At 45.9% G+C, this 27,478-nt stretch overlaps 1 protein-coding gene across 2 annotated transcripts; it reads right to left on the bottom strand.

Moving 5' to 3' along the window:
• Nucleotides 1-353: 353 nt before the first annotated feature.
• Grx3 (Glutaredoxin 3) lies at nucleotides 354-27,475 on the bottom strand. Of its 2 annotated transcripts, none has more exons than XM_077687754.1 (10): nucleotides 27,255-27,475; nucleotides 26,708-26,825; nucleotides 26,462-26,536; nucleotides 20,056-20,169; nucleotides 11,985-12,069; nucleotides 11,825-11,914; nucleotides 7,334-7,484; nucleotides 2,359-2,469; nucleotides 1,176-1,308; nucleotides 354-524 (listed from the first exon to the last, which is right to left on the bottom strand). In XM_077687754.1, the coding sequence occupies exons 1-10, from the start codon at nucleotides 27,314-27,316 to the stop codon at nucleotides 480-482; spliced, it is 984 nt and encodes a 327-aa protein (XP_077543880.1). In that variant the 5' UTR covers nucleotides 27,317-27,475; the 3' UTR covers nucleotides 354-479. The 2 variants fall into 2 exon arrangements, with proteins under 2 accessions (XP_077543880.1, XP_077543879.1); XM_077687753.1 differs by lacking the exon at nucleotides 27,255-27,475 and adding an exon at nucleotides 26,945-27,081.
• Nucleotides 27,476-27,478: the final 3 nt, after the last annotated feature.

Genomic DNA, 27,478 nt, shown 5'->3' with positions numbered 1-27,478 from the left:
AGGTAATTTACCAATTGAAGCAAGGATGTATGTTGTCTTCATGGTCCCTTTAACATTTGGTCTAATGAAATGAAAAATAGAATTAATTGAAACTGAAACACACAGCATAATATTTGAATGGGACCTCTAGGTTTGATCGATTTGAGTGATAAGATTATTTACAGGATTCCAGTGTATTCACAATAAAATTTGAGGAGCAAAGCCAGTCCAAATGCAGCAAATACCCTCACGAAAACAATCCGGGACACATTTGTTCAGAGCCACTTACCTATTCTGGCTTGTTACAGGCAGCTCTGGCACCTGAGGCACCCATGACCCTGCCCCATAATTCTGCTTAGAAAAGAATAGAACACTTGTTTTCAGAGAAGCATTATAATGCAGTTTATTAAAACAAACAGGTACAGGGCCGTCAGGTGTTGAGAGCAGCCACAAGTTTGTCAGACTCTTCCATGCAGTTCACTCAAAGGAGCACAGGGTTGTCAGGGGTTGAGAGCTGCCATGAGTTCGCCAGACTCTTGCAGTTCCTGCAAGCAACACAGTGCTTTAACAGTGCTGACCATGGCGATACAATTTATCCAGTCGGCTGGCATGCCACAGGCAATAGAAACCCCTGTTCAACATCAGACACGGCTGTCTGTAGTGCATCAAAGTGCTGCCAACTGAAAAAGCCGCCTCAATGGACCCACAGCACTATTACAGCCCACTGCGATAAGGTAGCTTGCCCTTCATTGAAACATTCAGGCTGCCAAACACCGAAAGAAGCCAAAATGACAGAATGGATTTGTTACAGCCAGCATGGCTCAGTTGTGTCGTTTCATCGCTTTCAAGCAATTATGCAAAACATGTTGGCTAAATTTGTGGTTACAAATATGTCACGACAAAAAGACATTTTTTTAATGGCAGTAACGGACTACTTGCATTGCTCTCATGGCTGAATTGTCCTGCTATACTTGAATAATTGCATAAAATTCTTGTTCACACACATGAAGAGCTGGATAAAGTGATTGTCCTGCTATACTTGAATAATTGCATAAAATTCTTGTTCACAAACATGAAGAGCTGGATAAAGTTGTGCCACTGTATGACGCAGCAACAGCAATTACGGAGGAAAAAGTGCGTTGTACACTGAAAAATATGGTGCCTCAAAATGTCCATTGTGCATGTGCCCCGCATACCTTGATAATGTCGAGGCCACCCACGAGCGTTCCTTTGGCATAAACTTGTGGGTACGTCGGCCAGTTGGAGTACTCTTTGAGCCCCTGGCGCACCTCTTCATCTGTCAAGATGTCAAAACTGTCAAAGCTGACCCTGAAACAAAGATTGGGTTGCAGCACTACAAGTCGAAACACTGATTCGCTAAGCGACACGTGTTTCCAGCACAGTTGAAGCTTTTAAACTCAGTGATGTGTAACACGGCGCTCATCAGGCACACCACCACTAGAAAATGCTGCTATTAGTAAAGTGAGCTACTGCAAGCAACAAATTTGTTTCCATCACAGTGTGGAAAAAAAAAAAAGAAAAAGAACACAGACAATAAGAAAAAAATTCCCCAGCACACTTGTCTGCCTACGTGCTTTGAAGGTGAAAGCCAGGCGATACTTATTAACTTCTTTGCTGCAACATTGCATTTGCATCGCTTTCCTTCCCCTCCCCCTCGAATAACAGTGCTCCCCACCAAACAAGCACACGACTGGTCTTCATCACTACAGCAGAGGCTGCTGTGTAGTGTCTGCGCCACTTACAATGGCAGCAGCACAGAAGTACACTCCTTTAGGCCAATGGCACTTTCAGGTAGCCTGCAAGTTTGGGCCACAGCAGAGCCTCACCAATTCACAAAAGCAGCTCTGAAGACTGGCTAGTTTGACCTTCACAACTGATTTTTAATGGCCCTGTGGCTTGAGCGACATTAGTGTGGACTTCGATTAGAGCTGTGATCCTAAGATTTCCTACTGTTGTGCTTGCTCCAACAATGTCCAACACAGCTGGCTCTCTCATTTTCCACGCACTGTATAAGAAAGTGGTCACAGCAGACAACCAATTTTGCAATGCCAGAAAAGCATGGTAGATGTTTTGGCATCCCAGTCAGTGAAGGGGAAAAAGGGGAAGCTTGTTCCATTTGAGGACTGTCTATACTAAATAGCTTAGTGCCTGCTTTTTTATGATTCACTGAACACTGGAGATATCGCAGCACAATTTCAAGGTCTCCAGTTATGCTAACTGCACAGAATGAATTTTTTGGTGATGTCGGCCATAAAACAAGCGCACATGGCATTAAAGAAAAACAGGAAAAGCTTCTAAAAAATCTGGCAGTTTTGAAGGCAGCCCAGAACATGAGGGTCATGCCTAATGACAACGTACTTGTTGTTTTTGAAAATCTCCATGAGAGTACGGCTGAAGCCACACCGAGGTGCATCAGGTGAGCCCTTCATGAAAACCATCACTGGCGCCTTCTTGATCAGCTGTTCAAGCCTGCAACAAACAAGGTAGCCGAAATTTATTTGCTTTGCCACAGAGCATCAAGAGAGGGTGGCAATCAGGTGATGATAAAAGGGAAAGACGACCAGATAAACATAAAATGTGGTTGATCCCTCTTTCATAGGAATCAGTAAAACATGACAGTGAACTGTGCCTTCACAGGAGCAGTTGAATGTTTATTGTGCATTGATGTGAACTTGCTTTCTTACATGGGGCCATCACACCCGAAGCAGTAGGCGGCACAGAAACACCGCAGCGTGTACTCTAGTACACTCTAGCTAGGGTGCCTCAATTCACGCGCATCCCCCGTACAAGAAGGTGCTGGCATCTGTGGGGACCCTTGTTTCCCTACGCCTCGCCTGCACATGTTTTCGCAAGCTGGTAGCCGCCATTTTGGGTAGCCGGCACGTCACGTAGGTTGTGTCCTCTTCATGACCCCGCGCGACGCGCGGAACCGGCTCGCTGCGAACGTGTGCGCGAGGGAAGGAGGACCGGTTTGTCACCTTCCTTTGCGCCACCCTCTCCCCGACCTAGGGAAGACCTTCTCTCCCCTCCGAGCTGACCTGAAGGACGAACGAGCGCTCCGCTGGGGAGTCGACTGGGCGATTCGGTCGGAATCCGTTGGCTCGGCAGTGCCTACGCCGAATGCCCCGATGACGGTGAACCCAGTTGGCTCCACAGACTCTGCTGAGAGATTCTGCCCTGATCTGTCGCACGTGATGCCTCCCCTGCTCCCACGGCCGTGATGACGGATATCAAGGTCCGAGTCCCGCGGCTTGAGCGAGCGACAGGAGCCACTGTCTCCCCGCAAGTGATAGTCGTGTTGTCTGGTATATGCCCTGTATCTGCCAGGCAATAAAGCCTCACTTTGGATTGCCGGAGCCTGTCTACCGCATGTGAGTACCCGAACCCGCGCGCGAGTCTTCGGATTCCGCAGGGATAGTGTACGGTGCGTAGCGTTCTCTAGCGAAGCTAGCCAGGGTCCTCTGCTATCCCGTACGTTAGCCCACACATCAAGGCGCCAACTGTCGGCATTCAATAGCATCATGATGCACTACTTCACTTCACCTCTCCTTGATGGCAGCACCATATGAATAAAGAAGGTCATAGGAAAGGATATAAGGCGCGTTCGTAGACGTGTTTACGCGTCAGTTCATAGTGCAGTTGGCAGAGTGCTTCGTACCTCCCATTCCGGCGAGAAAGTTCGTGGGCTCGAATCCGAGCGGGGCCATTTCCGAGATGTCATTTCCGTGACAGATATGATGTCAGTGACTATATCTTGGTGAATCCCGTCATGAAACACTTTCGTATTAAAAGGCTGGCTACTCAAATGAAATCTAAAAGTGAATGACGATGGGGACCTTGTGGTCCACACAACAGAACAAGACGTGTCCTCAAAGCTGAGGCTTGTCGCCACAAGCTGCTGTATCCTTGTTGGATGCAATGTGAGACAGTGCCATAGTAAGTGGTCCTCACTCTACAGCATAAGGACACCAAATTTTTTATGTACCAAAGAAACTGCACCCTTTGATGGCTCTGTTCATGAAACGTTGCCACCTTGCAATGTAACTTCACAAAATACCACAGCATCCACTCCACGTCTCCCATACTCAAGCACAACTTTCTGTGGCAATGGGAGAGAAAGCTACCAGGAGAGGGGAGGAGAGGGGGAGAGCTAACTGCTCTGTGTTAATGCACCAAAGTAGTTCCCAATGAACTGGTTTCGGTTTCAATTTCAGCATGACAGATACGCATTTGCTTCAGTTCTTTTCTTCGCCATCAGCTCTGTGGTTGAGTGCGCTGAACCACAATCACCGAGCATGTAGGCATATTGGCAGCTCCTTCGTTCGATTCTAAGCACAAGCCAATGCCATGACTGGAGAATTTGGACTGACTTAACAAATTATACCTTGGAAAATACAGTCTAACTCTGAACTGTCCAGAAATGATTTGTTTTGTCAGCGCTGCAGTTTTGAGAGCAGGCACTGATATGTAAACTCTTCTTGAGCTAAAAACTAGCAGCACCACGGACATGTGTAGTGTACACAGATAACGCAGTACAAGCACACAATGGCATGAAGTGAACTCCCATTTGGATCATATTGAGTTACACCAGCCCCAAGGGGTATCAGTGGCCTACTCTGCTAGCTCTCCGCAACTCGCAAAGCGTAAAGCAGAAGCTCGCGCTGCAGAACCTATGAATCCTGCGCTCAATCCGCACCTCTGCCCCTTCCGATCTCTTTGATGAACATCGTGCAGGCATATGGTTGTGTCTCACTATACTATGTGGTGCAGGTTTCATACCTGAGGATAGCAGTCGTACTGCACTCGCTAAGTTGCTTATTTACAACATAAAGGAGCGTCAACCTTTGGGTGGCTGAAAAACGTCATGTTGTCTAAACACCTGCACAATTAGCGCTGGTCCTAAAGTTTAAAAATAAATGGTCACCAACCATTTTGCCAGTAATCACTGGTCACTGACATCGCAAAATACATTGCTAATAACTAGCCAACTGTGCCAAACGGCAACATTCCGAGCCATACTCAGACTGGTGGTCACACCATCCCCTTTACATTTTTTTTAAAATGCATGATCACTCATGCACTATTTGGCTCACATGCTGAAAAGCTCACTTTCCCATATCCCCGTAACCGGGCTTGTCAGCAAAATTGCAATTGGCTGCCAAGCCAGGCAACACTATTCTCATAGGCTGCATGTAGCCGCAAACCCTTCATCAAAGCTCCCATTGGCTACAACGGCCTCCTTTTCCTCATCACTTACAGCAAGTGCTGGGAGCATGGCTGGCCTTATATTATAAAATAGTGAACTGGTATTCCCGACTGTTAACTTTGATGTTGGCCACGCCACGTCATTAGTTGTTTCTACGCCCAACATGTGGATTGACCAGTGATGGTCATGCCCGTCTGATTCACAAAATTTAATTTGGCTGCAAAATCAATACTCCAGCATCGCTAAAGTGCTCCAAAAATTTGCAAAAATGTGCACTTTTGTGCCTCTGGCTGGGATTCGCGCACACAAATCCAAACTCCAGTGCCATGACATCAGATACAGTGTAGACCGCTTATAACGTATGTTGCGGGAGCCGCAAAAATCTGCACTAGAAGCGGCACCACACTATAAACAAAACATGCGCACATACCACCGCATTGCAACCTATCTCTCAAATCAATCTTTGTTGATCATCACTCAAATGCACGGTGATTAGAAGTAGAGGTGCGATCTTTATTTAGTCTTTTTTTTCTTCAAATCAGCCACTGCTGCAGGACCTTACAAACCGCAAGCGCAGCCTCACAAACGGTGAACGCCACTTTAACTTCCTTAATGCTTTGAGTTTTGAGGGAGCACGGCTGTGTTTCTTAGCGTTTATGAATGGACACCGCACAACAACGTGATTAAGAATGCGAGCAAGTCCCCCCCCCCGTTCCATCTTGCGCTTGCGATGCCGAAGGTGGTTGCTCATCAGCACAATGTACAGGTAGTGGAACTCTCTGGCGTCGCCGCTCGCTATCTCCAGGTGTTTGAACAGGGAAAAGGCGGTTGCTTATCGACACAACGCTCCAATAGAAACAGCTTACCGCACATGCTAGGGAGGAGGGGAGAGGGGCTCGCTATTTACCAAGGTGCGTCAAGCAAGGGCAGTTGTGGTTATCACGCAAGTGCAAACAGAACACGTGAACTAAAGGGTGCCTATTTTTTTTCTTTTCTATGTGGAAGTTAGAGGAAAGCAAGTACTTTGCACTGCGTAGGATGGCTGATTCAGTCTTTTTTCTTCATTCTCGCGACCCTAAAAAGATACCCCAGCTGGGCCGGTCGATCAGCGGACCTGAAAAAACCGTACTATAAATGGTATTGTGCTTTGGGCAAACACATTATAAGTGGCACGCTTGTGCATTGATTTCTATGGGAGGCCTACCGAGGGCGAGGAAACGTTATATCCGGTCCCGCACTATAAGCGGTTACGTTATAAATGGTCTATGCTGTATAACGATTGAATCCGGTTACAGTGTGCACCGAAAATGCAAGATGCCGCCGACTCTCCGCACAGAGTCACCGCTGACGGCATGCCCCGCGAGCCGCGGTACGCCTTGCATCCCTTCCACCCCTCAGAAAGCAAGTCGACTGTGCCGGGCCGCTTACGAGAATGTGAGGGGGGCAAGAGAAGGAGAGCGGTTTTTTTCGCTTCCAAGCCCTCTCCTGGTGCCGCCACTTTGGCATCATCCCCACGCCCGCTTGCGAGCCCGCGCTACTCACCTGTGCGTTCGCTTGTTGCGTCACGTGCGCGCCGCTTTGAATTCGACTGGGTACCTCAACTGCCTCCGTTTTATCATGGAAGGAACATCAGGGCCGATGTTTTATAAATGTTCGAGTGCCTCACTGAAGAGGCGATCGTTGCGCAGATACATGCTGCGGACAGTAGTTAAAGTGGCGACTCTGACGACGCGGTTGCGCAGCCTACTGGGGTAGAGTCCTCGCAGGAGGCCCAGCGCATGATACAGTCCCTCAGGGACTTCGTTTCCACCAAGGACCTTTTGCTCAGCTAGGGGAAGCACCTGTAGACACTCTCCAGAAAGGTGTGCACCAGCTTTACTTGCAGCAAACAAAGCTGACCAACTATGGCAAGTAAGTAGTAGTACGACCTGGCTTGCATGCAAATAAAATGTTTTGAGCTGTTTCGCTTTTTATTTTGCAACCCGCTTATACCAAATGAAGCCTTTTGAACAGTAGGCCATAAAAATATTTAGTGCACACTAACAGTCTTTTGAGCTTTTATTTAATTATCAACAAGTTCCCGGTTAACGTAGTAACCAAGGCCTGCTACTGGTAGAAAATAAATACCTTTCAGTCAGAGTTCCACTGCCACAGAACTTAGCGAGCTGCCCCTGCTCGTCCATCTGCTTGATCTTCTCAATGCCGCCAACAAAGTCGCCATACACAAACAGGAGGGGGTACTTGCAAGCGCCTTTGTCTGCCACATGGTCGATCAGTTCTGAAATGCAAGCAAGGAATGAGCTTGCCAACTGTGGAACATCAACAGAAAACAGTGAAGAAGATGGGCAGCAAGGGATGCAGGCAAGCAGCAGTTCTTGTGCTTACGTTAATTAACTCTGAGGGGTGTGCTAATTAAATGTTTAACCAGCAAACGCAGAGCATAAGAATATGGTACACGTGCACACTATACAATTACCAAAAGTAGGCAATGCGTGAATCGTACCAGGGCCTACAAAAAAAAAAAAAAGCTATCCCACCCTGCAAAAGTGGATGGATGTCCAGCGAAGCTGTTGTAGACCACTACAAATGTTGTGGGGGAGGATATGAAATGTTTCTTGTCGTCTCGGCGGTAGGGTTGCCACCTTTCCCCCAAGGTTGAACTTGTGTTGAAAAACAGACGCCATGTTTTTTTTTTGTTTTTTTTGCCATGCAATGCCGGTTATTGTAGTGTTTTCCTTGCGAGAAATCAGCATAAAATTTGTGTAGAAAGTGACTAAGAGTATCTAAAAAGGAAATGTGACGTGATTCTCTGGAAACACCTGATGTATTTTTTTTGCTCACGTGCCTTTGCGCAGCTTGTCGGCACATATTTACCACCGTAATTGCTGAATTGACGCTCATAAAACACCAAAACGATCATAATCATGGCCCAATGGCCAAAAAACCGGCAAATGACGGCCGGTTTTAGGTATGGACCGGCAACCGGCCCACTGTCTAAAAAACCGGTCGGGCCGGTCAAAAACCAGCCAGGTGGCAACCCTACTAAGCGGGCTTGTCACTTGCACTCGATGCTTGGGCAAGAACAGCTCTATTTAGTGACACTAATCCGGCCTAGCCTTCAAACATGATCTCTACCAGGAACACATGGTGGGGGGGTCCCATTGTTCACAGGCACCTCATCCTCCATAATGCAGTTTCGATGCTTGTTTTGTGTTTTTTTTTTTTTAACGAATACTGAGCTCTATACTGTATGCCTGAATTAGCCTGACGCATGTGCTCAGTGTCTTAGGCGAGAACTGCTGGGTCCTGCCTGGGTTGTTTGTTTACGACACGAAATTCTATGAACAACTAGAGGCTAACAGCTTTGCTGTAAAAAAGAAAAAAAAAAAGGCACAGATTGCACTAGTGGTGCAAGGGTGGAGAAACAGCAGAGCTGGCGGCCCCTTTTCCTTCCTTGAAGACATCGTAGTAGTATATTAATTTCTGGGCCTGATGAAATATAATGAAATGTAATGAAATATTACACAAGCTTTCTATTTGGTCAGAAATAAATCGCATAAAAATCAATCCCAACAAAACAAAAGTTACGATATTTCGGGCAAAGAATAAACCAGTACAACTTAATCATGTCCTTGAATACGGTGGAAATGAAATTTGTATTACCCATGAACACAAAATTCTAGGGATTAATTTTACCTCTCACCTGAATTGGGATTCACATGTAGTAACTATCAGGAAAAAGCTCGCTCAAGTTACCGGAGTGTTCTCTCTCGCTGTAGACTGCTTTTGCCTGTGAAGGCGAAACTTCAAATTTACCATGCTTTGTTTAGTCGCATATTAACTATTGCAGTTTGGTATGGGCACTACAAGCAAAATGAATATTAACAAATTTTTATGTTTCAAAAGAAAATTGTCCGCCACACATTGCTAACCTGGAACATCTCGCTTCAACAGACACAGCCTTCAAAGACCTCAGCTTAGTCAAAGTAGAACACATGTACCGGTTTCGAGTTTCACGTGCATTTTATTTTAGTTCCAATTCTTTTAAACATTTTTTGAAGGCCATGGCCTCCCTTCAGCATAGAACAAACACGTTGTGTACGTGAAATAGTGATATCTGGTCCATACCTAAATTTCGCAATAACTATAAATTGCATTCACTGCAGCATAACTTGCCATGCATTCTTTATAACAAATTATACAACCTTAAACAATTGAGAAAATATTTTTGTAAGCTATAACCATTTTTCTACAGTACTTGGCTAATGATTCTCTAATTTGTTGCACATTGCATTCTGCGTGATTTTAAAGCGTTAATTTTGTTTGCTGCCAATCTTTACAGTTTGTGTAATTCTGTTTGCGGAATTTGATGTGAAATTCCTTTTGTGCTTGTATATCCTGGTACCCTTGTCTACATAGAAGTATGTACGGTATTCCTGTGTATTTAGTTGCTAGTTGTGTAATTAGAAATTTTTTGGCTTCTTTTCTTGTGTGTGTTCAGTGCTCGTTGCCAATGTGCCCTTTGCCAAACTCAGGGGCAAGGACCTTTGTCAAGCTGCTGCATGGCAGCTTTTTGTTCTTGCCCTAGCATTCGTGTTATTCTTTGTTAAAGAATGCTGAAATAAAATGAAATGAAGTAACGTGAGGGACCCAGGTTCGATTCCAACCACGGGAAGCGTTTTTTCCCCATGATTCATCCATTTTTGTTTCATGCGGCGGCAGTCTTTAAACTTTTTTCTGTGTTGTATTCAATTTGAGAGGTTAGGTTATCGCTCTTTCATTCTTTTATTATGTATTTCCAACTTCCCAAACCCAGGTGTGCATTTGCCTTCCCATCTTGTAATGACGTGGCCTAGGAAGGCGAGACGGAATGGTTTTTGCATGCTATGGGTACCTACCGTATTTACTCGCGTAATCCTCGCACTCCTAATGTGAGCCACCAAAACTTGGATTTTTTGGTTCCTCGCATAATCCTCGCACCCCCAACTTTGCAGCGGCGAAGTTGCCTGCTTGCGAAACCCGCATGGTGCACGCGCTCCCCAACGCGCGCCCTCCCCCGCCGCCTCTCCGTTCGGCGGAGAGCGCTGTGTATCCAAGGCCATCCAGGCGCCCTAACTACCTGCATGGCTACTCCCTAACAGGCGCCCTAGCACGCTACTCACACTGTCCTTGAGCCGGTTTCGCGCATGTTTCGCGTGCGCGCAACTAGACGGTGTTCGCGCAGCCCGCTGTCGTGTCGTCGTGTCGCCGTCGTGGTCCCGTCGTTGAGCGGCAGCAGTCAGACTGTGGGTCACTCACGTCAGTGGTGGATAGCTCGCTGCCATTTTGAGAACTTTTTGATCTTTGTTTTGTGCTTTGTGCCGCTTCTCCATGGGGAGGAACGCCAGCTACACTGCCGCTTTCAAATTGAAAGCGAGAGAGTACGCGATCGAACACGGAAACCGTGCCGCAGGCAGGCACTTCGGCGTCACCGACTTCAGCGTGCGTTACTGGAGTAGGGCACGCACATACGACGACGAGATAGGGCACGCGCCAGAAAGCAAAGGCGGCAATTTCATGATCACTGATCGACGGGAGACTGTTTACGTTGTAAATAATAAAATAAAAAGAAATAGCTGCTGTTGGCAACACTGAGCTTACATATACAAAAAACGACCGCTACATTTAGCGGGATTGGCATAAGGCAAATTGGCAACACTGTGCACCGGATTTTTTTTTCCCCCGCATAATTTTCGCACCCCTAACTTTGCATCGACTTTTCCGAAAAAAAAGTGCGAGGATTATGCGAGTAAATACGGTAATTCCGTTGTTAGGGTTTTTTTTTTTTTCGCGTAAAAATTAACCCACTTGGCTCTAATTCTTGTGAAAATTTTTATCTGGCCTTTTTTCCTTGTAGGTGTTGTGCACTGCATGCCAACACCTTTTTTCTTTCCAACTGGCGGCACATGTTCTCCACCATTGCTAACCCTGTACACAGGTCTTTGGGATGGTCCAGTGGTTAGGTTGCCGGTTTCATGGTGTAAAAAAAAGGTCCCAGGCTCGATTCCTGGGACCTCCCTAGCAATAATTTTTACTTGGGGCGTGCACTTCCCACACCTGCTTATCGGCTCCTTGCCTCCCCGCCACTTTCCCTCACTTCCTGGCCTAGCATTTTCAGCCTCTCTACTTCACTGATGACAACAGTTTTCTGGTAACGCTCCCCAGAACTAAAAGCTTAAACAGCTCTGCTGTTAAAAAAAGCCAAGGAAGGTCAACTTCTTGTTGCAAAGTGTTACTGGCTGACACATTTTGCTTAATCGTCTCCAAAAGCTGCCCATTTTAGCGACTGCAGTCCCCATCCAGTGGCCAAACGGGTGCAGCCAACAACAACTCCTACAGCCTATCGCATACTTTGGCCAGTAGCAATTGCTGCTCTTGTTTACCCACCAGATTACATACAGTTTAAGACAATCTGCTGCTATGCATGAGCTCTCTGGCTTGATTGTGTACTTTAGCGGCCTCACTTCTGATGCAAGCTACGGCCACATTTCCCTTAATAAATACAGTAGAGTACTGAATTTGTAATGCCGTGATCCAAGAAAATAGACTGTTAAATGCAGTGCAATGAAAAGTGCTTACTTTGACACAGTTCCGGGTCTGTAGTGATGTCAAAATGACGGAAATCGACGCCTGCCTTCTGCAGCGCAGCCACAGCCTCGGCACTTTCACCTGCCAGCACAAAAGAAGCAGAGGTGCTTTAGAGGGTCACTTCTTGGTCCAAGCCACTGCTTGTCCATACCTGAGGCAGGTGCACTTGGACTACCTTCCATGACGAGCACGCAATCAGCTTTGGCTGTGATGTCTTGAAGCCTCTTCAGGAAAGCCTGCAGGCAAAGAACGAAGCACACGAGTACAGCACCTTTAAGCATGCCCACACAGAGCAGCAAGAAGCAAGCCCCTCAACACATGTATGGTAAAAACAAGAAAAAGTATGCACCAATTCGGTGGGAATATTTGAAATTTCGCATACATCACGCAGTGCTTGCTATTAGATTTGATTCACAGTGCACTTTTGCAGCTGCACATTCAGATTCTTTGGAATATTCGAAAATGACTAATCCCTCATTTTTAAAGGGGCCATGAAGACAAAACAGAAGGTTTTTCCATTTGAAAGAGCTGGTGTTTTATAGTGCCCCCAGAGCTTGCCTGGCAGCTAATGCTGCTTTATTTACTGAGAAATTAAACAATTTCAGCAAAATTTTAATTCTCCCACTAAATCATGTCTCGTGAAGTCTCGTGACGTCGGCGATGACCGCAGGTACTTAAAACGATTGTTAGTATGGTGACCAGGGCTGCAGCAAACGGCCAAATGTGTTTTGTTGCCTTGTTTATGTTCATCCTCCGAGATGGCGCCACAACACTGCTCAGGACTGCTGTCCACACTCACTTTTTTTTTTCCCGACCAGAGTTGTACCTGGCTAATTTTTGTTATGGCTGATAGTAATCATTTCGTGAAACATTGGGTATTCTCAACAAACAGAGTCACAGATGCCAATGTCGCTTGTGCTAGTTGGCTAGTGCAAGCTCAATGCACGAGACGGCTGTGCAGCTATAACCGGCATAGTGCGCACAGTTTGCAGTGGTGCTTCTATGTTTACATGTGCGTTCATAACTTCCATTGTTTACCACACAATTCTTACTACTATAAAAAGGACGTGCATTAAATTTAAGCACAAATAGCTCATTCTGCAAGCTTTCAAGCCTTGCCTAACTTGCATTTGCTTTTACCGGCCTCAGCCAATCGCACAGCTGCCCATAAAACGTCACAGGTTCTATCTAGTGCTAGTGGGTCGCATGGCCATGCTCTTTTTTTTGTCATTATATAGCTTGTGTGAGTAAAGTTTGTGTTAAAAGTGGTGTCATCACTATTCTGATGAAGCAATCTTTCGAATGAACCAAAATTGCATTTTGCTTTCATGGCCCCTAATAGAGCTGAAAACAGGGCAACACGGCGCAGAGACGTTACAGTGCATGGCAGAATTTTCGCAGAATTTTTGGAGAAACCTGCATCACCACCAAAAACCCTAACCGACCAAACAGATAAAACTGAAGGATATCTCACACTTCAAATAAATGGTACATGTCACTGTCCGTCTGCTGAACTGTCGTGAAAAGGAATTGATTTTGTGATCTCCACTAGCTAGTCTCCCAGCTTCTGTCAGTGCAATTAAACTGACTAATCTTTTCTTTCTTAGATGCCTTGACGTGTGTCACTTGGTTCTTTGTCTTTATTTTTCGTTTCTCACTAAGGACCTTGTGTAATTCCTCACGACGTTGTCCAGTCTTTCATGCTGCATTACAGTTAACCACCTTGCTATGCCTACAAACACTGGTAGGGTCAATATTGGCTTTGACGTAAGCACATAATCTCAGTTTAACCACAGGGCTTGCACAGTTTGCTTTTCTGCATAACACCAAAGCTACGCAAAAAAGCCCAACCGAGCAAACGAGTCAAAACTGCAAAGTGAGGACTGAGGCCTTTGAGCAAACTGACAATATTAATTGACAATAGTAATGCCTTGGCCACTGAGCCACCACAGTAACTCAGTGGCTAAGGCGATGTGCAGCTGAGCCCAAGAACACGGGCTCGATACCAACCACAGCGGCTGCTTTTCTGAGGGAGGCAAAAAGCGAAAACGCCCGTGTGTCGAGATTTCTTTCGGAAGACGTTAAAGATCCCTGGGTGTTCATCGATGACCCTCCACTACGGTGTGCCTCACAGTCCAGGTGTAGCTTCGGTGCGTTAAACCCCAGAATTAAATCATCTAGATCAACTATTTCTTCGTGCAGATACAAATGATGTAAAACTTACTTCGATAAGCCTAGCAGAACTATTTGAAATCCAATCAACAATGACGAATTTCACCTTATAGCCTAGTGCCCCCCCCCCCCCCCCCCCTTTTCTCCTTCTAGAAACTGACAATCAAAGAGGCAGCAAAGATTTTTGAGGCCCAGAAAAAGCTGCATAGATGCACACTTGGCATTAGCAGCCTCATCTGTCCTCCGCTGTCTTAAGAACTCATGCTCAAGCTGGACCTGAAAGCTATTTGCACGAGAAAATTATGGCAGGAAAAAAGTAACCTTGTCACTAGTGCCATGAGCAAGGTGCCAAGAGTTACTGCCTGTTAGCTACGCTTGCAATAAGGTTCCTAGCCATACCTGCCAATGAAATGTTTAGTACGTGATTCATTTCGGGGTTCTTAGAGAAATTATGGCCTGTCAAAGAGCATTTTTTCTTCCAGAGTCAGTGAACAAACTCTCATGTCTTCTTGAGAACCTTTGCTAAAGTGATGGCATTAAAAAAATTCATCCATTGCACTGGTTTACATTTCTCGTTCTTGAGCACAGGCATGCATGTGAGAAGAGGAGTGTCAAATGTAGCCTCCCCCGCATAAAACTGTCATTTTTTTATAGCCTCATTTGCTGAAAAATATTTTGGTCATGCACCGCAGCTCCACACACATTAAAAGGACCAACAAGTGAAACTTCTCAAGCACCTGCTTACCAGTTAAATTGAAAGTCGACATTTTATAGTCAAGAGCATGTAAGGAATTCCAAACTGGAGGGAATGACTTTAATATGACCAAAACATTCTGAAAACTGAAAATGTGGTAATGCTCGGAGTGTGAACTTGTCATTACTTGTGTGTGCATCACGTGAACTGAAAACGTTTTAGTCAGCTGAAACATATTATAGTAAAGTGTGTTAGAAACATAAATGCAAACATTGGTATGAAATGGTATTATTAACCCATGCCTATCAAATGCTTTCTAATCAAAACCTTCTAAGTGCCGCTGTCTAAATTTTCGAACGCTTTCCCTTCAAAATTATGGCAAACTGCTAAGCAGTTGTGTTGCATATGTGAAACGTTCTACAAAGAACGAAATACTAAAGAAAGAACCATTCCTAATCTTCAAAGCTATTCTCTTGACACTTTGCCCAGCATTTTTTGTGCCAAAAAATTAGCACCAAGATGTGTGATTGTCTGAGCAACTTCAGTTTGAGCTAATTCAATCCAAGAAAATTATGCCCTCATTCCTGCAGCGTCCACAGCAAAGCACAACGTAACGTGCATACACCCCCTACAAAAAACAGTGTCTACTGCAGCACTGTGCACCCATTTAATCATAGTGATTTCAAATTATGCACTTATCCACCAGCATGCAGCGAGTCCTAGCAACCACAGCATTCACAGTAACACAACTAGAGTTGGAACTTTATGCACGCAAAATCACGGTTTTAGGCACCTCATACTACGCAATGAGAAGTGAAATAAGTGTCGATTACCATCGTTAAAGTATTTATAGGTTCAATTGATACTCACTTTAGTAGTGTATTTCAGAACAAATTTTTTTACTTGCAATGAAAACAAAGCACAAATCTTGTGCTGTGGAAAAGCAATTTTATTTATATGCCAGACAAGCATACGGGAAATATAGGGTGATTCAGCACTGAGAGAAAGGCTATAAATGCCAAACACCAGCACCAGCTCAATGTTTTCTGGCTTGAAGTTATGCCTCCCTTCAGTCGATATTTGTGTGCAAAAGAAAAAGGAAAAGAAAGAAACGAAAATATATATATAAAAAAGATTACTCAACAGTTGGTGGAGCATGCTTGTAGTTGGGAACACTCAGTGGTCTGCTTCCACCTGGAATGTCTACTTCGATCTGAAATGTCCTTATGTGAACTGCTCAAAACTTTACAATTTACAACTTTTTTTTTTTTTTTTTTTTTTTCCAAGACAGATTTAGTGGCTCCGTCAGCCACTGGTCCTTTAGGGACGGCGGCAGACCTGTCCTGGACCTCCGAACTGATCTGAACCTTTCGAGTCAAGAGTGGCACCCAAGTTTGCAGTTGCTGAATGCTTTCTGCTAAGAATGTGAAATAAGCACACAAATGGGTCAAGTCACATTCAAGAGTAGCGTGGTGTAGAATAGCCTAGGTAGTGACGCTCCTGCAGTGCAGACTGCAAAGCACTGCGTGTGCTCCTCTCTGCAGTCACCCCCTGTGCCCCACAAACCACTGATCATGTCCCGTGGCCCCACACCGGGATGGTGAGAACTGGGCGAGAGCATTGGGCAGCTCAGGTTCGGCAATGCAAGAAGCCATCATTGCTCGGGCGGCCAAAGTCGCTGGGGTCTCCCTCTCTCTTTCCATCTCTCCTCTCTACTGCAGTGACTGATTCATTGACAAAACAGAACAAAGTTCTCAGCGCTTCACAACACCAATGAATCCCACGTATAACGCAGTGGAGAGCAAAAATTTTGCATTAAAAACTCAGTAATCCTGTCCTGCAGAAGAGGATGACCATCGAAGCAGCTGGGAATAACACCACTCAGACCTATGAATTACATACCGATTTACAACATTCAGCAAGCAAGATTCTTGCTTGCAATGCAACTGAAAGTTACCCAGCACGGCAGATGATGGCTGCCGCAACCAGACTAGTACTTAAAAGTGCCGAGATGCTCCGTCTATAATAAACTCAGCATCCCCTTCCTTCTTCGTGCTACACGTTCTGCGTCTTGCCGGCCAGCAGTGTCCCCGTGACCGGTGGCTAGTTGCACACATGTTCGTGGCGTCACCTTGAAACTTTCGGGTGTCAGATGTTATTGCGGTTTTCTCCCGGAAGGCGTCTGACTTTGAGCAGCACGTGCACTGCTGTGTGGCGTTCATTGTCTTCTTAGCTTCCTTTTTTCAATCACGTTAGCAATGAACTGGGCATGACGACAAAAGTTTCCACCATAGATCTGCGGACAAAGTGCGACAGAAGAACATGGAAAGAGCTCGTGAGGACAGAGGTGACCTCAAGCCCACCAGAGGTGATGCTGGCTGTGGTGTCGTTGCGTTCGAGCCTTCGGTGGCCTAGATGCTCGGAGTAACATCAGGTCGAGGAGGCAGCGGCTCAAGCACAGGTTCGCATGTCTCGGAATGTCTGGCAGGGCATGTGGATTTTGCTCGCAAATGGCGCGTGACAAACGCCGAGTTGCGGGCTTCTGAAGCAAGAGCAGTCTTAGCAATACATGGACTCGAAAAAGCCAGAAAGGTAGATAATACAAAAAAGGCATTTTAAGGTGCTAAAAAGCCCATACAGACACGAACTTCAAAAAAGGCATATTTATAGGCACAAGAAATGATTGCTTAAAATGTTTCCATTCCCTTAGTTCATGCTTATACCTCAAATAAGCTTGATATGGAGTAAAAAAAAAAAAAAAAAAAAAAAAAGAAAGGAGGCATTTTGCCTGAAGTTTCTCCATACAATGCTCGATCTCTACACAACGCACAGCTGTCCCCTTTGCACAAAGCACACATCCTGGATAGCACGGTCGCTTTACAATCAAGAGGTCCATTGCTTGAAATGGCCAGCGTGCGCAAAGGTTTTGCTAAGAGTTCCAAGTCGTGCGCAAGCTCAGGAGCCTGCCTACACCATTAATTAATGCATCGTCGGTGCCACACACAAGGACTTCTGCTCGTTCATATGTGGCGCTACTTGGTGATTATAATGAAGGAATGTACGAATCGCTTATTGAAGTTTTTATATGATAGGTTGGGTGATTTCCCCGCTCCAATCCAACGCCCTGAGCTCTCCCTCCATTTGGCATGTTTCGCCCTTTTCCAATGGGACCGCAAGAACACCATGGAACTTATGCACATGTACCCTGAGAACCTTTCATGTTGACAGCTATTAACTGCCGCCGTCTTTTCCAAGCACAGGTGCCACTAGCTACCTCCCTACAGGTGCTTCAACATTTTTCAAAGTATATGTGTTTGTTCAAGCTCGAATTTCACATGACGATTGTATTCTGTTGATTATTTGTTTTAACATCAATATCAGCAATGCTATTTCCCGGTTTATTTACCAGGCAAATAAAAGCTAGCTTTTAGATCAGCTGCTAGCTTTTAGATCAGCTATATTGCCTCTGCTTTTGCATGGACTGGCAGGTCTTCAGTGTAAAATTGAAATGTGTTACGCAGACATTCTCAGGCATACATTGCATATCAAAACGTAGTAAGTATGCCACTTGTCACTGTCTTACTTTAAATAATGTTTTTCAATAAAATTTCTTCATTCTCAGATATAAATATAAGCATATTGCATTGCAGTTCAGAGTCGCTGTTGCCAGCATTCATCTCGGTGGCTGGGCAGCCTACATAATGTCAGTGCAGCTTGAAAATATATAAATACTTTGAGACATTTCCAGTAAAACTACTCCGCCATGTTTGAGGTGAGTGATGCTCTTTCCCTTAGGTATTCACATACCTAAATATTCTGATCTACTCCCCATCAGTCTTTATTTATACGTGGTTAACAGTGAAAGTTGTCACATATGCACACCTCTAGCGAGATTAGACGAATGACCGCTATATAAAAGATACCGTTTCTCGACGGTTTTCAGAAAAAAGAAAAAAAAAGAGTAACCTACACGTCACCTTGTACACCAACCAACACACGCCCAACGCAATGCATGATGCTGTTGCGCAGCAATGCCACACCTGCTGGCCCGATGTGCAGGTCCGGTAAGAAGTAAATGGAGCATGTGAACAGTGGCCAAAATGCATGGCTGCAGCCCTCAGGAGCACCGATGAGAACAAAGGCATGAGCTTTGGAAATGCACGCACAATACCCTTGCCACCATATCCAATATGTTTACTCGTCACCTTGCACATGTCTGACTTGGCTTAACAGGGTAGCGTTATGCTCAACCGTGCTGCTGGTGTTGGTTCCTGTCAGGGCTTCTAGGCGGCACACAGCTCTTGCTATTTGTATACTTGTGACTGGGGCTTGTACACTCAATAGCTGCTCACAAAAGCCGTACTGCAAAAAGGCCACAAGAAGAGCATGCCAACACACACGTTTTCGTGTTTATCAGAAAGGCCAAGAGGTCTCAACTGTTCCAGAATATTCAGCTAAAGATTCCCTCATAGCTCACGCTGCTGCCTTGCCGAATCAAACACATCTAAAATTCTTCAAATTTCGGGAATTTTACATACCACAGCTACGCTTGGACTTTGAGGCGCACCATAGGGGAGGGCTCCGGATTAATTCCGACCACCCAGAGATTTTAGTGTGCACTGAAATCTCGACAAACACAGGAGCTTTCGTTTTTTGCCTCCATCAGAAAAACGGCCGCCACAGCCGGGATTGAACCCATGTCCTTGGGCTCAGCAGCACAATGCCGTGGCCACCGAGCCGGGTTTAACAAATTTTATTTTTCTTTACCCACAATGGGTAGAGAACACTGTGCAGTGTTGAGCTGTTTATGAAACTTGTCTTTTTCAGCACCAAACACGTCCATGCAGCAGTACCACTCCCAAACAGACAACAGTGCACCAGCAGAACCAAGATGAGACACCACACAGCGCTGCGCGAGCTCAAATAATACTGAGAGTTAAAACAGAGGGTTAACACTGTTTTAGCAGTATTTTGCCGAGATGAACACAAAGGGACTGGAAGAATTTGTCTCGCCAGAAGATGCCTTGAGAGCATGTTTTTCTGAATTGCGTCTGCTATAGGTAGGCTAAGTTAATTTGCTGTAGCAGAGTTTTTCTTTGTGGAGTGTGCTGTGCCTTCAAATGGTATGCAATACAGCTTTGCAAAATAAACGAAAACATGAGATCTGTGAGCTAAGCCACAATGGCTAACAGTAAAAAAAAATAATAAAGACGTGTTTCTAGCAATCGCAAGAAACACGCCTGCGTGAACATGCACTCCCCGTTGAGCAACACCATACTAACGGCACCTTCTCAATACAGGTTTCTCAATGCAGGTTTCCTTCCTGGTACAAGGGTGACAAGACCTGCCTACTTACCTGCTTCTCATCACCCACAAGTGGTGGCATCTGCACACGAGCCTGAAGAAGCTTCAACTTGCGCACCAGTTCCGGCATCTTCAGTCCTTCCACCTTGTCCACAGCTTTTCCATTCTGAAAAGAATGCATGTTCCACTAGGAAGCAACCAACCAGGGGCACACCTGCACCTTGTCAACTACATCACCCCAGCTCATCTGCTCATCGACATCAAATGCTATGAAAACAAACGGCCACATTTAATGCGCAAGCCTGGTCACTGAGCTGACGTTTAACTTTGCCCAATATAGCTGCGACTACTGTTGTGCTAGGGCGGCCAAATTGAGCATTGCAGATGGCAAATCTGTGCCCTGCACGGTAGCACGATGAACAATTACCCTTTGCGGTCTGCTGTCGGGTTCCGCCCAACTTGGGTGTTCAAGGTTAAATTTTGCGGTTTTTCTCTTTGTATACGTGATGCGCCATCGCTTGAGGGATAAGTGAACTTTGTTGAAGTTTTCTTCTTTTTGCGCTAGAGTACGGCACAATGTTCAGCATAGGCCTTCTGGATTCCAAGAAGTTTTCACGTGGACGTTGTTTGCCGAGAAGCATGGCCGCTTCCTCATCGTTTGTGTTCTATGGTGGTGCACCTAGCAAAAGCGAGGACTTCAGTGAGGAAGAGAATTTCATGCCTTTATAAGTTAGTGATGACAGTGATTCGACAGAAGCAAGTGACGGAGACCACGACGGTGGTGGAAACAGCACCATGCAGATCATTACTCTGTGAGCTACGCATTTTGTTGAAAGATAGTGAATAGGTGGGGAAAGATTTTTTTCCTAGTATCTAGAGGTTTCCTTGTTAATAGCTGTATTTGGAGGCACACACAGCTGTAGAATCATGACAAGAAAGAGCAGAGAAGCCTGCAGTACCGCTGCAACCTCATCCTAAAGTTGGTGGGTGATCTGAGGGCTCGAGCCAAAAAGCGGGGTCTGTTTGCACATGTGGAGTGCAAGGAAAAGTTAGATGGGATGAGCCATTTCATCTACAAGCTTCCAGGCTGAAGCTCGCCTGAACCCCAGGGAACGCTTTGAGCGGTTTCACACGCTGCTTTCACACGAGCGGTTTCACACACTGCTCAAATTCGGTAAAGAAGTTGCAAGCAGAATGCAAGAAAAAAAAATATCCTGTGAGTTTTTCTTTGCGGCACTAGAAACTGGCAAAATAATTGCGGACCAGAACCGCCAGAAGGTGGGTAAAAGTTCCGGACCGCAAAGGGTTAAAGAGAGATTCAGCTCGTTGGTTTTGACGGTCCGCTCCGCTCCCGACAGCTCGGCCAGCACGACCGGAGCATCAGCAGCAGACACAATTTTAGCTAAGCGATAACCGTATCTTCCTCGACGGGGAAACATTCGCACCACTGGTTGTTCCATCTGCATGAGTAAACCAGCACTTCATTTAAAACAACACATAAGAACTGATTGTTTGGTCACTCACTCAAAGAAAGCAGAATACCATGCTTTCACCTTTTCTGTGTGAGTTAGTCACTGGCACAATATTATGGTAGTAATAATTTTAAAAGAAGCTGTCCAAGTTTTGAATAGCCAAGACAAGGTTGGCTTTCTGGGAGCTGCATAAAAGTAGGCTCGTGCTTTTCACTTACGTTCTAAACCTGGTTGAGCCGTGTGATACCTTGGCCTATTTGAAAGCACTTTCACGGTTCCATTGCTGATGTTTCAACTGAAGCAATGGAGTTTTCAGTAGCACTCCCCTGGCTGGGGGCAGCCATCCTGGAATTCCTTCTGGGAGCATAAGCTGCTGCAACAGTTCACTCAGCACGTCCAGCAAGCGAAACGGACCGCGGCAGCCCCACTCCGGTAATGCCACTAGAGGCCAAGCGAATCACGCATGCACAACGGCGCCACCACTGGTTATAGCAGAGGATCGTCAAAAACTGCCAGCTAAAACTCTTTAATGGCAAAGTCTTCTGTTTAATGAACATGAACATCGATGAAACAACATGAACGTCGATGAACTGAAATTTTGGTCTCTTATTAAAGATTTCCAGGTGGTCTAAACTAACCCCAAGTTTTTCTTGATTGATTGTAGGGTTTAACGCGCCGACGCAACACAGGCGATGAGGCGTGCCGCAGTGGAGGGCTCCGGATTAATTTTGACCACCTGGGGATCTTTTACATGCGCCGAAATGTCGTACACACGGGCGTTTTTGCTTTTCGCCTCCATCAGAAAAGCGGCCTTCGCGGCCGGGAATCGAACCCGCGACCTCGTGCTCAGCAGCGCAACGCCTTAGCCACTGAGCCACCGCGGCGGGTCCCAAGTTTTTCGTAAGAAGTACTCGATATCTATGGGTCACTTTGGCACACAAAGTACCAAACTTGCTTTTGAAGGTTCAAAGAACATTTTTGCCAGGCACACTTCTTAATCTTAGACAGTACCGAGACAGCACCACTAAGACGGTATTCAAACATGTAATAACATTGAGGGGGGAACAAAAAAAAATACAAAGTGCTAAGTGAAGACAAGCATGTGAACAGAAACTGAACGGCAATCTGCGAGACTTTTCACCCAAAAATGACACAGCCCCATTTCGCGCAAGAGTGCTTAAGCTGCCGTTAGCAAACAGCGCGTCTAATCTGTGAAGACTCCTAAGTGAAGGAATGCCGATCCAGCAAGAAAGAAGAGGCCACATCTTTATTGCTGGGCAACACTCAGGCATGTCGCCTTCTTTGGCTGCCTGTGCTCACTGCTGTGGGACACATGTGCCAAGTGTGAAAGCCGCATGTGGTCTGCTTACCAGCTGTCGGGTGACTAGCCACTCCGGAGTCTGCGCTATAGTCCCTAAAAATTTGGCTATTCTGCTATGCGAGGCCCTTAGCAGGGTCCTTTATAGAATGAAAGCCATCGGGCGAACAGTGCACTGGTCGACTGCAGCACTCTCTACTTGACGTTATTGTACTAACCATGTTTGCTACTGAGACATTTTTCAAAGAACTAACTTGTTCTTTTGATAGCTCCTTTTAACCTAACTATTCGTATTTTACTTTTCCTTTTATGAATAAGTTTATCTAGGCATTTTAAGAGTGTGAACAGTGCTGCCCACACCTCTCATCTGCTCACTGCAGCATCCAATCAAGAACAGCGAGCAGAGGTGTGCAAGTGGACAACACTACGTTTTAACTCTGGAAATTCTATATAAACTTATACCCCTGTCACACGGCAAATCTAATGTCATTCAAAGTGAATGACATTAGCTGTTAATGACATTCGGCTCGGCCATGCGGGTCTACATGGCGAAACAAATGTCATTTGATTGTGATACCGGTGACGATTAGCGAGCTCGCAAAACCGCAAAAATTACATTTCAAGCGCATCTAGAATGTTTTCACACGTAATGTTTAAAAAAAAAGAACGTAACAAAGGATTATTTTTTAAATAAAAAACAAGAAAACTACCGATTTAAGTGACATCAGTATACATTACTAGCCGAGACAAGTCTGCGAAAAATCCGGATTACGCTCGCGCGCATACTGGGGTTGAGATTTTCTTTTTTGTTAGTACTTGTTTATCTTTCTTTATTTGAACAACAACACAAATAAGAAAATGTAAGTTCACTAACCGTTTTTAGAAACAATATTCTCTGGTTTATTACTGAATTTTTCTGTCTAGGGACACGCTACTGCTGTTGAGGCTACTCATTCAGCCACTAACTGAGGTCCGGGACCTCAGTTAGCCGCTAAATGTCATTCGGTATTCTCGTGTAGCGCCAAATTAATGTCATTTAGAGCGAATAACATTTGCTCTAAATGTCATTACAGTAAAACTCCGCTACAACGAAATTCACGGGGATCGCGAAAAATTTCGTTGTAGCGAGAATTTCGTTGTCGCGGAAAATCAGTAAATAAAGAAAACAGGGCAGGCGTCTAACTGGCGTCGTGAAATCTCCCACCTACCTTTTCGCCCCAATGTTGCCAACTTGTTCAGAGCTCGCTCCGCCAAAAATAGCACCCTTTTTATAGCACGGAGTTTATATCGTAATTTGCGGTCACAACGCGTCTCGCGGCGCTTAGACCAGCGTTGTAATATGCGCGTCGTACTCGTGGAGATCCGCGCAAAAGCAGGCGTCGTGAATCACAGCGCGGAGTTTATATTTTAATTTGCGGTCACGGATATGCACAGGATATGCACGACACTCTGGGAGCATTTTATTTCCAAAACATGAAAAAATCGCTGATTTTTTACTGTTTGCGCTTTCGCACGAGCAACGGGAGAATGCGCTGCTCACAGTCTGCGAGGAGCTGCATGGCGACATCATCGTCATGGGCGCCAAGGAAACTACGTAAAACGTCCAAGGAGTCCATGACCTGCGACGCGGTCACTGACGTCGGGACCGTCGGAACACCATGCCCGACTTCTTCATCGTCGGATGAATCGGCGGCGGCGGCGGAGGCGGCGCGAGCACTCTTGAGGATCTCGGCATCACTCAGCTCCTCGTAGACGATCACGTCCGCGTCGGCATTTACGTAGTCGCTCAATGCTACGTTCTCAGGAACAATGCCGGCTTCCTCGAGAGCTGCCCATGCTTCGGCCGTTTCCTCCTCCTCCGCCGCCGCCGCCGCCGCCGCTTTTGAGCGCTGTCGGCGCCGGTGATCCGGACATCGAGAAGCGGCAGCTTCTCGATGTCCGGATGTTCGGAGAAAATGTTGCTACTAATAATTTACATTGTTAGAACTTATCAAAATTAGTTAGAGTGGTTCAGTCCGTTGCAGATCGAATGACTTGTGTCCCGGGAAAATTTCGTTGAAGCGGGAGAACAATAAAAAAAGTGGTTCGTTGTGGAGGGAGTTGTAATACATTGGGGCCTATGGGATGCGGGCGGGGAATCGAAAAACCTTCGTTGAAGCGGGAATTTCGTTGTAGCGGAGTTCGTTGTAGCGGAGTTTGACTGTAGATCTGCCGTGTGACAGGGGTATTACTCAGGCAATAAAAGTAAGGAAACAAATAATTAGGTAATAAAACTGTCAGATGAACAATTAAGCTCTTAGAAAATTGTCTTAATGGCAAACGTAATGAGTGCATCAAGAAGGTTGACTGGTGCGCTGTTTTTTTTGTGTCTCCATCCCTCCCATGGCATGCCGTTGTAATAGAAAACTGACACATCCGGCAGACTAGCCGGAACTAGGCTTGAACGCAAACCCGCGTATTATATAGATTTGTGCACGGTGCCATAACTTCACTTGCAATCGAAGACAGACCCAGTCCAGCAGCAGCTTATCCTGCTGCAGAAAGCCACGCTCAAAGAGTGGAGCAGCAGTGCACGGGAAACAGGTAGTGCTGAATTCAACCCTCAGCTTTGCCAACTCCACTACATTTGTAGTGCGAACAGCAACTGCTGACACAGAATGCACAAACTGTAAGAATCAGTCCCTGGAATGTACCAACCAGTCCAGACCCCCTTCTTGGCAGTACAGACATCGACGTAAAAAAATCAGCCACACTGGTACTACTTTCGTTTCCTCGACAATCATCCTACAAAACAAATTGTGCGTCGCGTCAATGTCTTTGCTAGTTCGTATACGCACAAACACCTTTAACAGAACTGTGACCTTCTGAAACCAAGAATAACCAAAGGGCAGCAGCCCCCACGTGCACTATTCACGAGTTCACCACCCGAAACGGAACTAAATCTTTCTCCCATCCACATCCCCCCCAACGAAAGATGATATGATGCATGTGTGCAAGAATCGGCAGCCCATGGGCCCTTGCCATCACCTGTCATATGTGGCTAGTGTTTTAGATGCGACGCTGAGAGGAGCATCTCTTGCCGGCGGCCCTGTCCTTCCTGTGTCGTTGTCCACGTCCGCACAGCTGCGTCTCTCCTCCCCTCACCCCCTCTCCTCTCGCCGTGATAGCGCGCCCTCTCCCCCAACATCTGTGGCGCGCACACTGCGGCGCGCTCTCTCACTCCACCGGTGGGCGGCGCTGCGCATATAAGCGAAGTGCCGCACTCCGGCCAGTCTCTCAGTCGACGGTCGTCCGCGCTACGCTTGCTCTATCTCTCTCTCTCTCGCATTACCCGACGATTGCTCACGCAATTCGAGTAATCGACCCAACGGAAACGCACAATGGAACCCCTTTCAGCGTCGCATCCCACCAGGGTTCCCGCGAGGGGAGGTGGGTGTAATTTTTATGGATGGCAGGGGCCAGAAGATGGCAGTAGCACTAGACTAGGGCGTACTTTTTACACATGCATGTATGCTCGTTGGTCCTCCCATTTGCACCGTCATAAGCTCCTGTCATGCAAGTTGACCACTCGCTCAATATTATTTTATATTTCCAAACTCTCAGTCACTGTGAATAAATCCACAGTAGTCTGCACCGTCAGCTTCCCCGCCATTCTCACTTCTGCTTACCATTAAGATAGAGAATGATGGCACCGAGGTGACTGCATACTTGCGGCTCACGTCTTGCATCTTCTCAGCAATCACCTGCACAAAATTCAATTTACCCTCCCCTGAATTATACCTATAACTAGCACGCATGCTCGGCTGAAATATACGTCGGCATGCGCGTAAGATGCGCAGACAACACATATTACATGCGCACATTTTTGTTTTTCGCTGATACTGTTTGAGCACATCAGTATTCTGAATTCTCACTTTGCAGAAGCTTGTGTGCGCCAACTCCGTGTCCTGGGCGAGGTCGGGCAACAAGTCGTCTACTTGTTTACATTGAGGTGCCCAGTCAGCGTGAAAGTAGATGACCAGCAGCTTTTCCCTGTAAAAATACAAAATTAGTTAGGCTTGCAGTGCAAGAGCCCACGAGCCTCCAATGTTCAGGAATTTGCCAAGTGTCCTCGCCGAAGTTAAAAAAAAAAAAAAAAAACAGACACTTACTCAGAGTATGCACAAAAAATCAAGCACGTACAGGTATTGCAGTGAGTTTGAACGTAATTACTGCGTACCCAAGGAAAGCTAGCACAAACGATAAGCAACCGCCAAAAGAGTGTTGTCCACATGCGACTACAAAAAAAGAGAATCGGAAAAAGTGGAGATCGTCTTTGGAGTGTTAACTGGTGCTAAAAGAATAAAACTGAATAAGCCACCGTTCATGTCACTCGCTGGAAAGCTAGTATCTGACTCAACGCATATTTACGCATCTGCATTTCTTTTCCAAGGACAAGCTGACAACACCGTAAACGCGTACTTTGCTTCGGAAATTGCATCTTCCAGCTCCTTCTCAGACGATATTGTTTTGATACCAGACATCGTTATTATTTCGAATAGCAGTACGTAATTTGAATGTTGCTCTGCTGCCAACACGTGCAGCGGCGCAGGCTTATTTCTAACTCTAGCTCTTCAAGACACCACACACAGACTCTCGCCGCGCGGCGTCAACAGCACGTAGTACACTCTAGCACAGGGCCATTT

The sequence above is a fragment of the Haemaphysalis longicornis genome, unplaced genomic scaffold (assembly GCF_048455015.1).
Source record: "Haemaphysalis longicornis isolate Haplotype H1 unplaced genomic scaffold, Haemaphysalis longicornis Haplotype H1 scaffold_1, whole genome shotgun sequence".
NCBI lineage: Eukaryota > Metazoa > Arthropoda > Arachnida > Ixodida > Ixodidae > Haemaphysalis > Haemaphysalis longicornis.
The sequence above is the reverse complement of the archived record's forward strand: the minus strand, read 5'-3'. Positions and strand labels throughout refer to the sequence as shown.

Excerpts from the sequence above, each read along its gene's own strand:
- Grx3 (XM_077687753.1), bottom strand. The coding sequence starts at position 27,066 with ATGTGGACAACACTCTTTTGGCGGTTGCTTATCGTTTGTGCTAGCTTT. Across the intron at positions 12,070-20,055 it reads TTGTGGGTGATGAGAAGCAG|GCTTTCCTGAAGAGGCTTCA; the intron begins GTAAGTAGGCAG and ends CTTTGCCTGCAG. Across the intron at positions 11,915-11,984 it reads TCCAAGTGCACCTGCCTCAG|GTGAAAGTGCCGAGGCTGTG; the intron begins GTATGGACAAGC and ends TTGTGCTGGCAG.